Here is an 11,188-nt window from a genome sequence, read left to right as displayed (position 1 = left end):
ACGGATGTTTATGTTCTGTGGGGCCCAAAGAGGGTGATCTCCCTGTCCACTTATAATAAGAATTTCCACGATTTCAACTCGTCCTTACTTAGGCCTATATGACCCGCAAGGCAATAAACAAGGCACTGCATTTATTTTCTTACCAAGTTTATGATTTATAACAAATATGACAGATTTAACTGCTATTACAATGTACATCTACAAGATATAGTATCCATGATGCAAGAAAAAATAGTGAAAATTATGGCAAGCCAAGATGTCATTTATTCACGGAGCAACGTTGATCCAGGATTTTACCAAATTATATATAAGATATCTTATATAATAAATGAGATATATCATTAAAGATATAAGATATCTTATAAAGAAAATTAAATAAGATATCTTATGTATTATATGAGATATCTTATATATTATATTAGATATCTTATAAAGGAAATTATATAAGTTATATGATATAACTCGTTTATAAGACATCTTATAAAGAGCGAGATTTGAATTTGAGATAATGAACTTTCCTCTCGATGAAGGAGCCGAGATGAAGCGGAAACTGCATAATATAATGGTTTAAAACAGTTTTATAATATATTCATTATTGCTCGAACACGACATCTGCTCCGCGTCTAGCCGATCGTGGTCGCGACAGAGGGTGGATTGTGTATGTTCCGCGTGTCTTCCAACAAAACGGAATTTACATTATAGATGGAGCAGTCAATCTCGAACTTTTAGGTTTTGCCGGTTTCACGAGAATCACGTTATATATTATATAAGATATCTTATATCTTTTATGAGATATCTTATATACTTTAAAAGATATCTCATAAAGAAAAGTTTATAAGATATCTTGTGAAAGATATAAGACATGTTATATATTATATCAGATATCTTATATAATATATAACAAACATTGTATCTTACAAAACTGTATCTTATAAATAAAAGTGTACTGTATAAGATATGTTACATATTTCATCTTATAAACTTTAAATAAGATATCTCATAAACATATAAGATATCTTATATAATTTGGTAAAATACCAGGGATCAACATTGCTCCGCGAATAAATGGCAACTTGGCTTGTCATAGAAAACTCCATTATAGTCTATACTACCGTATCATTTATCACATACGTGCACACAACCACATCACGCTTTTATGGTTAACTGCGCCAGCTTTGATTTATTACAGCATTCTAAATGGTCAACACTACATGACATGATGGATGCACTAAATTTGAACTAACGGCTTCTCACTCTCAAGACAAACAGCCTACTACTACGCTAAATGGAGATTCTCGCTAGCCTGAGCTAGTAAGGTGACCTATACTCTCCACTTTCACGTCATTAACTATACCAATGAGAGATTACTTGAGAAATGCAATGCTATCCAACTGAACTAAAACTCACACGTCTTATAAGCTAAGTATACAAATCTCAGTCCCTGAATATACTGTGTAAGCAATCTGCATCATGTGACTGTTTGAGCGCCTGACCAAAATTGATATAATACACTTTTACTGTCAGTCATTACGATGCGATACCATTGCGACCACTAACACGACTCGGGACTTAATATTCAGGCAAAGACATGTTATATGATAGTCGGGTTCATATTCTTGTTGATTACTGGACTTCCGAAAAGTTATTGTTTAAAGACTGTTCGCCGTTATGGAATAATTCATTATGACATACTTCTGATATCTTACAAATTAAGTTTTAAACAATCATTCGTTCTCTTTAAAAGTGGCGATTAATGCAAAAAGATAGTTGTATCGAATGAAAGAATACTAACGAAAACAATATACCCTTTGCGACTCAAATTCAGTTTCAAGTGTTGTTCAGTGTTTGTTTTGACATGACCTGCAAGCATCCCATGTGGCGGTTGTTTTGGCTCCACACACTGGTGTCGATAAAAGATTCGACACTTACTAGTTACAACTAGGGCCCCTAGCTAGGATACTTTCCTTTAATTTACAATAAAATTGTCCAGTTACAAAATGTTATCAATTCATACTTTCATAGCATTGTTAAACTGTTATTCATAGTTTAGTCATACAGATTCTTTTTCACGTCCATAGGAATTATAATTTGCAGCATGCTAATTAACTTGCAATTCAGTAACTTTAACTATAATCTGTGCTCATATCATACATGTTCCACATCATTCTATTTCAGATAGACTTCGGTTTCACTACTTGCATACTTGTATAAACCTACCCTGACTACCAATGTATAAAGTTTCAATTATCCCATACTTTTCTGTTATAAAATACCATGTACAATTTATTGCACGCTCTTACACTGTATTCCAGCACCCAAATTATGTATACATACAAATATAAATCTCTGTCATGTTATAATATCTAAGATAATAAAGATTCAATTCAACATTTTAATATTAAAATATTGATATGATATTATTAACAAGTTTATACATTGCTTACTTTGTTTTCAAAATTAATTCATTTTCATTTCAACAAATTTTATTGACATTTGATGGTATTAGTCAAAAGGATTAAATAACAGGCCAAGCCTATATACATTCTCTCCTTAGGTGGCAAGTGGATCGCATAAATATAAAATTAGATATGTAAATTTACTTTGAAATGAAAAAAATACATATAACTAACATTTAAGGGAGGTTACTCAAACATAAACATACACACATCATTCCTACATTTTGATTAATTAATTCATTTCTTTGATTTCTGAAAATCTCATTTGGTAGAAAGAATAATGGAATGAAAAATTAAATAGTGACAGCAAAAGGAGATCTGAAAGTCAGATATCTTTCTCTATTTGTGTGTTTATGGCTCTCTTCAAATGAGAGGTATCTTTACTATTTGAATGATATTTTTGTATGTTTTAATTTGGGTTTGTGTATGTCTACATAGTGTGTACTTAAAGACATACCAGAAACAATAAATTGAACACATACTATTTCAAATAATACGATACAAATTTTATGAACACAATAGGTAGCTACAAATAATATGTAATGGAAAACACTATCCTTATATTTGGTGTGTCACTGTCAGACCACTATATATTTTCTGGCTTATTTGTTAATATATAGAGAATATCTGGTTGGTGTCTTTAAATATAAGTTGTATTTTGGCGAGGGTAAAAAAAAAAGACAAAATTGGCGAGCCTTAGCGAGCAAAAAAAATGCGGCTTATATATTTACCTGTAAAATTTGATTGTTTAATTTCTACTCAGTTGTTCCAATGTACTGTACTTATCGCTAATTGCTCCCAAGCTGCAATACCACAATTTGCTTCTAGATGCATGCACTATTTGATAATAATTCAGTAAATTTGGATTCAATATCAATTGTAAAATAGCATTTATTGGAAATAGATAAGTTTATGTTAGCATTTTTGGAGACTCTAAGGTGGGTCACGGTATTTAATCGCACGCATTCCGAATGTTTCGAGATCCCATTTTCCACCAATCACCACACCTCCGCCCTTCGAATTTTCCGTTTCTGTTTATAATTTATATATTTCAAATTGTTTTCTTTATAAGGTAACTGTAAGGCGTTATTTTATGCGTCGCCTTTTTATTTCTTTGTCAAATGTCAAACAATTTAAATGCATTACGTGATTTAATAATGACAATAATGGCAGCACATGCATTGTGTCACATCTAACCAAGCTAAATATCTGGCGGAGGTGTAGTCTTCTGGTGATAATGTTAATAGTATACCTACATACGTATGTGGTATTGGTGACTTCATTGATCACATAAATACGTATTATCGCTTAAGATTAAAATGATGAAAGAAAAATGTTGTGTTGTCTATCTGGGATTCTTTTATTTTCTTCATGAAAGCAACTCAGATTTTAAGGTGTTTTTTTTTGTAATGTACAAGTGAATCTTGTCATTTACAAACTGTGGTAAAGTCTTTATGTCCAAACATGATCTTGGCAGTGTCATTAAATTCATTGTTAATATCGACATGTCGACTAACTATACCCTGGGGTTTGACGTTCAGGCGGATGTCCAGTACAATCGTATCAGTGGTAGCGTGTTGTGGACACAAAAGACGATAGAAATTGTATTATGGAGTTACTCTGATATCATTGGTAAAGATTTCCAGAGAAAACATTTTGTATCAAGGTGATACCTATCTGATAAATATCGTAACACGTAAACTATATAGGTCTAAGATTTAAGCGCACAGGTTACTTACTGTCCATTGGAACTAAAACAAGAAAAATGGAGGTGAGTAAATTGATATACACGTTGATGAGTTCATTCATAATTACATTTTGTTTTTAAAAACATTTCACGCATTAAAAGTATATACAAACGAATTTATTTAATAACAAACAAACACATATTTGTGTTACAATATTGCCAATGTGTTATAGATGTTATTTTGTTTACAATATTGCCAATGTGTTATAGATGTTATTTTGTTTACAGTATTGTCTGTGTTTTAGGTGTTATTTTGTCTACAATACTGTCAATGTGTTATATATATTATTTTGTCTACAACACTGTCAATGTGTTATATATATTATTTTGTCTACACTATCGTCAATGTTGTATGTACATGTATACATTGTTGTGTCTACACTATCGTCAATGTTTATATACATTGTATATATTATTTTGTCTACAATACTGTCAGTGTACTATAGGTCGATATTTGTTTCAGGTTGATAAAACCATGTATCGACTCTTAAAACAGCTATATTTGCATAATATTTTAAACACTAAACAATCCAAAGTAAACTAATACATTAAATGCATTCAAAGACATCCAATTACTACTCACGATAATTTAATATTCTAACAATTAAGGTAATTGTTTGTCATGTTTCAAAAACGTGCAAGATATTTTACACTGTTGTATAATACCAAGGAGAAGTAATTCATTATTCTATTTTATGAAACATCCTGTTAACCCCCATTTTTACCAGTTTGTCTGCACGGTCGGTCACTATGACTTTTATCGGGAATCACGTGACACTATTTTAGCGAATTAAAAAGTGTGAAAAATATGTTTTTTTATAATGATATGTCTACACTACAGTCGATGTGTTACGGAAACATATTTATTTGACTGTCAGGGTGTTATAGGTATTATTTTGTTATATTATAATGAGTGTGATATAATATTAAATTGTAATCTATATATATATTACTGTGGTGTACAGGTGCTTTGTGCTATAAAGAATACAAATGAAACTTGCGCTATAATTATCGATTTAACTGAAATCAAACATGTAACAAAAATGCGAAAACAACTTATATTACCTGATATTAATCCTGCTTGTTAGCCCGGATGGAAGTGCGCGAATGTCAAAGTGTAGGACTTAATTGAAAACATTTTTTTGTTGAATACATTGACACAACGTACCGTATGACTTTCATACAAAACTTGAAACTCCTCTTCTTGCTGTATATTTAATCGAATTGTTACGCACTTGACTGGATATTGATTAATTTTCAGAACGATCGTCTGCCGACAGTAAAACTTACCAAACGGAAGATGGTCCATTACTGGATTGGGATGTTCATTCTTGCTGCTGTTGCCTACATTCTGCTATCAATGGTTCTAACAGATATCGCCCATTTCAAACTTATTTCTAAACAGCCTCCATTTTCTATATTAAAGGAACCAAAGGAATTACTTCATTTCCAAACACAACACAGTACAGACGATCGACTACCATTCATCATTCGAGAAGATGACACATGCAGTAAGGGGCGTGAAGAAACGTTCTTACTTATTGCAGTCTGTGTTTCCTCGTCTGGTTTTAAACAACGCGATGCTATTCGGAACACCTGGGGATCAATCGTGCATAATAACAATAAAGTGAAGCTCATTTTTATCATAGGAAACCCGAACGATACGACAATTCAACGCGCCATTTTAAATGAGAGCAAGCATTATCACGATATTGTTCAAGATAACTTTGTGGATTCATATAGAAATCTTACCTTGAAATCTATATTTATGTTAAAGTGGACAAGTAAATTTTGTGTAAAGACAAGTTATCTTTTAAAGGTTGATGACGATATGTTTGTAAATGTACCGTACCTTATCGACTACTTAAACGCCACTCAGATACGTAATGCTGTGATAGGACAAAGAATCGCGGCATCAAACCCGATTCGCAACAAAACTTCAAAATGGTACACCTCAGAGCAAATGTATCGTGACAGGTTTTACCCATACTACACCAGTGGAACGAGCTACGTCATTTCCGGTGATATTTTGACCAAGTTATACGAATCAACATTCCTCGAACCGTTCTTTTGGCTTGAAGATGTTTACATAACTGGTTTATGCAGAAAAAGGATAAAAGCTAATATCATTGACAATTGGGATTTCTCGTGTCTGTATCGCCCCCCTCGAGGATGTTCGTACAAACATGCAATATCTGGTCACAGGAATACCCCAGAGGAAATCATTCAGATTTGGCTGGAGTTTAACAATCCATACATAAACTGTAGCTCCTAGATGGCACTGATGGCATGGAATCACCGTCTATTTAGGAGATAGCATGTCTCCTGTATGGGCGGCGGAAATAGCAAAAAACCAAATCAATGTGAAAATGAAAACCAATAGACAAATCAACATATGTTGTGGAATAATTAATGTTAAAACCAAACAAATACACATGAAAACTAAACCAATAGATACAAATCCGAAATAATTGATAAACGGAAATCAAGACACGGTTGCAGTACAATCAGGAAATCTAAACCAATGAACTCACAATATGCCTTATCACAGTATGCAGTAATGTCAGGGACCATGTTTCCACGAGTAGTACTCTCCACTGTCGGATTTTTCTTCGTCTCGTGTTCTTTTAAATAAACACGACCCATTAGATATTTAAATAATCCAATATTGAAACGTTCTCCTAAATGTTCAAAACATGTTACCATTAGGAATAACGCCAGTTATGGAATAGGCCCAGAACCAATGTTTCAATGACCTCATGAATGTTTAAAAATAAATTTCATTCCTTAAATAAAGCTTACAGATATGGCTGCATTTTTTTTTTTTTTTTTTTTCACGTTATACACAGGTGACGTACAAATTAACGGATGCAGATGTTACAAAGCCGAAGCTAAATGTCTATGTTCGGCAATGTATACACATAGTAATAAACATTGAAGAAAGCATCTATCAAACCACACTTTATACTTCATAAGTAGTAAGTACAATTAACAACATGGGATGTTTCGATCGTTCGGGTCGACCCATTCAGTATTGTTTTACGTCTCCTTTTCCGAGAAATGTTTTCCTTTATATTGAATTGACCTATGAAATAGTATGTCCGTTCAACCAAAATTGCTTACAACCACACAAGCTTCAGTATCATAAATGTATAATTTGATACAATGGATTTTTTTAACTTAATATCAGAATAATCCAGAAAGTGACAAAAAGAATATCTTAAAAGCGTACGAGAGCATCAAATAGAGTTGGAAAGTGGGGGATTGGGGTCCAGTAATTTAGTGATAATGCGAGCGCCGTAACCCACTTTCTGTGAAATAAAGATATGAACAGCATCCATTTTCATTTTTTTCTTGTTTAGGCAGCAGCAGAGATATCCTCAAGAAATATGACAAAACCATCTTTCCCAGGTGCGGACCCAGGATTTTAGAAAGGGGAGGGGGTCCAGTAAGTTAGTGATAATGCGAGCGCCGTAGCGAGGCGAAATTTTACTGACTTAAATCCATTGTGACCTACCACTCAGGAACCATGTTATAACACGGGCCATACGATTGAATTTTTTAAAGACAGCCGAAAATTGATTTATATGTAATTTATTGTAAATAGAAATAACTATCTTATATGCATTTTAATAAAAATGTTTGTTAGCAGAGAACGGCTATATCCATTTTCTCATTCCAATTGAACGACAACCTGTGGCATATACAGAGGCTGAGCACGATTTCCCTACCTTCGTTCCGCATATATCAAAGTTTCCCCAGTTATCTGACCATATGCTGTTGATCATGTGCAGCATAATGCATTAGAAATATATATAAACACGAGTGTTTAAGGAATCCATACCAAACCTCTGGGCTATCATATCCGGTAGAGTTGAACGAAGGGAAGTAACTCTGGTTGACCAGTATGCTCCCAAAGGTGCATATTATGATTATAAACCCCACGAAGTATTTGTCTTAGAAAATGAAATAAATAACAAAGTAAGTATTGTTTTCTTATCTGTTTATTTGCCAGGAACATTTCTCTAGCTCCTGAAATGTGCATAGAATGGCTATAGATTACATACCTGCCTTCCTTTCACGCTGTACTGTAAACTTTATTTATCAGTTGTGAAACAAGTTATATCAACTTATATTAACCACGCTTGTTGGCCCGGTTGGAAGCGCGCGAGGGGTCGTAATTACTATGGGAGGAAACCGGACTCACACGGGGAACCCCACTTGGTCCGGCAGGTGACCCCATACCTTTCAACGTCCAATCATATTAGTACTATATCTACATTCTGTGTTGTGTTTGTCTTTATGCCGTTAGTAAGCCAAATTGTATTCATGAGGCTGTATACTACAATTTACAGTGATTCGGTCAGTGTAGGAATACAGCTCCATGTGTTGTAGGTTAAACAATGGCCGCCAGTTACTTTTGGCCTAGAGAGCTTTCGAATGCTAGCACTTATTTACAGAAGCCACAACGAAAAAAATAAAGCAACGTCACAAGCGATAAGAGTACAATTATAACTAAAAAATGTAGAAATTATCAAATTGCCAATGTCGTCACACTCACAGGGGCTCGTTTCCGCATTTTCAAAAATGCAGGACACGACAACATTAAAAGTCAAGTATTTATAAGAAAAATCGAGAGTACGACATGGTTTCCGGTTGTGTATGTATACTGGATTTTAGTTCTGTGGTTATTCATTGATGTCAAGGGCCTACCTTACAAAATCGGGCCCCTGTTTGTGAAGTTGAAAATCGTCTGCTAGCCTAATTAGTTAGTGACATTGATGTGACCGGTTGGACTGGAATCTGTTTCGAACAAAATATCCTTGGAATTTTTTTCATCTTCTGTCAAGACGACTTTCATTTAGAATTTAAGAGCTGATATTCTTCTGAAAATAACGTAAATCCAGTCGATAGAAACATAAGTGTTTCCGAGGAATCGAGTCTGTCCTGTGCAATGCCCGTTCAACGCCGCATCACTTCTAAATGTTAACGGTATATCATTGCGCAGAAAAACGGTTTCGATTTTAAACAATCAGAAATAATGCAATTATGAACAATTTAACGATATCTACAAACGTATATGAAATATAAAATAAAGCCAAATTTGTGCAAAAACCATTTAATGTGTTTGCTATTAATAACGTCATGAGGGACTATTTTTTATTATTCCTTCTGGAAATTGGCTGTTCCGGTATTTGAACTGATGACGTCAGTGATAGGATAAGCGGCAAATTTAAGCTCGTCATTACCTACACTAATTAAAAAATCTTTATGGATGTAAATATAAGCATTGAACTGTTACCAAATGGTAGTATACAGTCGATATGAATATGAATACAATTTGGGTGACAGGGAAATATTTCATGTCGCCCTACGTTATATTTATCTGTCACCCAAATTGTATTTATATTGACTGCATACTACCACTTGGTAACAGTTCAATGCTTAAATGTTAGGGATAACAGTTCATTGTGTTAGACAACTTACTGGAATTTGTCAGAATGTTCTTGTCCAGACTTTAGTGACGGTGTTCCTTGTCCAGTGGTATCGATGTTACAGCCTGTTGCATTCACCTCTTTCAGTTCAGGTGTGTGAAGTTGCCTAGGTCATTATCAACCTTGCTGTATTCCAGACGTAAGAGTTTTCGGGGTGTGGTTTCTATATCGGTAATCAATATGGCATTATCCGATATTCAAGGTAATCTATACAACAACATCAGAGTAAATGAGCGTGTACACTTTGTCAAGGTAGTGTGTGCAACAACTTCAAAGAGAGAGTTTTCATATACCCCTTGCCTAGTCATAGAAGGTAACTTCAGAGTTGGTATCTTCACTTTGTCAATTTATTACAAGGAACAACTTCAAATAAGTATTGGTTATTTTACGGCTGGAATGGGTCATCGTAGGTGTACAGACAAATACCACATACAAATATAAAACCAAAAGGAAATACAGTCTAGTGTTCACCGGTCACAGTCATTAAAATTCAGTCTAGTGTTCATCGGTTACAGCCATATTGATATAGTCGGATGTTCACTGCTCACAGTCATTAAAAATTCAGTAAAGTGTTCATTGGTCACAGTCATTAAAATTCAGTCTAGTGTTCATCGATCACAACCATATTAACATAGTCTGATGTTCACTCCTCACATTCATTAAAAAAATCAGTAAAGTGTTCATTGGTCAAAGTCATTAAAACCTGCATTCTAGTGTTCACTGCTCACGGCCATTAAAAGCAGTCAAGTGTTCACTGGCCACATGCATTAGAATACAGCCTAGTGTTCACTGATCTTATGCATTAAAATACATTCTAGTGTTCACTGCTCACGGCCATTAAAATACAGTTTAGTGTTCACTGATCACATGCATTAAAATACAGTCTAGTGTTCACTGCTCACGGCCATTAAAATAAAGTCTAGTGTTCACTGATCACATGCATTAAAATACAGTCTAGTTTTTCACTGCTCACGGCCATTAAAATAAAGTCTAGTGTTCACTGATCACATGCATTAAAATACAGTCTAGTGTTCACTGCTCACGACCATTAAAATAAAGTCTAGTGTTCACTGATCACATGCATTAAAATACAGTCTAGTGTTCACTGGTCACGGCCATGAAAATACATTCTAGTGTTCACTGCTTACGGCTAAACGCTCAAAGATACAATGTCCGATTAGTTCACGTACATGTAGAGAACATAGATAGTATTATCCGCGGACAATATGCCGGTACAGGTTATGTGAAATTAAGTTTACTATATGCTTAAAACATGCCATTTTACATTCCCCGGACCCCACCGGTATGGGTAATAATACAGTGTGCAAATAATCACATCAAATTTTGCTTCATTTTCGATATCATAAATCCAATGGTACAATTAAATCGTTTCTACACTCTTAATTCGTTGATCTTGTAAATTGATTTTAATGGGGTTTACAGCCACATAAGTTAAACTCCAGTGAGACACAGGTGTGATAACCTGTACC

The 11,188-nt window shown here is 34.2% G+C and overlaps 1 protein-coding gene across 1 annotated transcript; it reads left to right on the top strand.

Annotated features, from left to right (window-relative positions):
- Window positions 1-4,178: 4,178 nt before the first annotated feature.
- LOC117332378 (beta-1,3-galactosyltransferase 1-like) lies at window positions 4,179-7,032 on the top strand. Its single transcript, XM_033891264.1, has 2 exons — window positions 4,179-4,227; window positions 5,465-7,032. The coding sequence occupies exons 1-2, from the start codon at window positions 4,222-4,224 to the stop codon at window positions 6,476-6,478; spliced, it is 1,020 nt and encodes a 339-aa protein (XP_033747155.1). The 5' UTR covers window positions 4,179-4,221; the 3' UTR covers window positions 6,479-7,032.
- Window positions 7,033-11,188: the final 4,156 nt, after the last annotated feature.

The sequence above is a fragment of the Pecten maximus genome, chromosome 8 (genome assembly GCF_902652985.1).
Source record: "Pecten maximus chromosome 8, xPecMax1.1, whole genome shotgun sequence".
In the NCBI taxonomy this organism is placed as follows: domain Eukaryota; kingdom Metazoa; phylum Mollusca; class Bivalvia; order Pectinida; family Pectinidae; genus Pecten; species Pecten maximus.
This window is presented reverse-complemented; position numbering and strand designations above follow the sequence as displayed.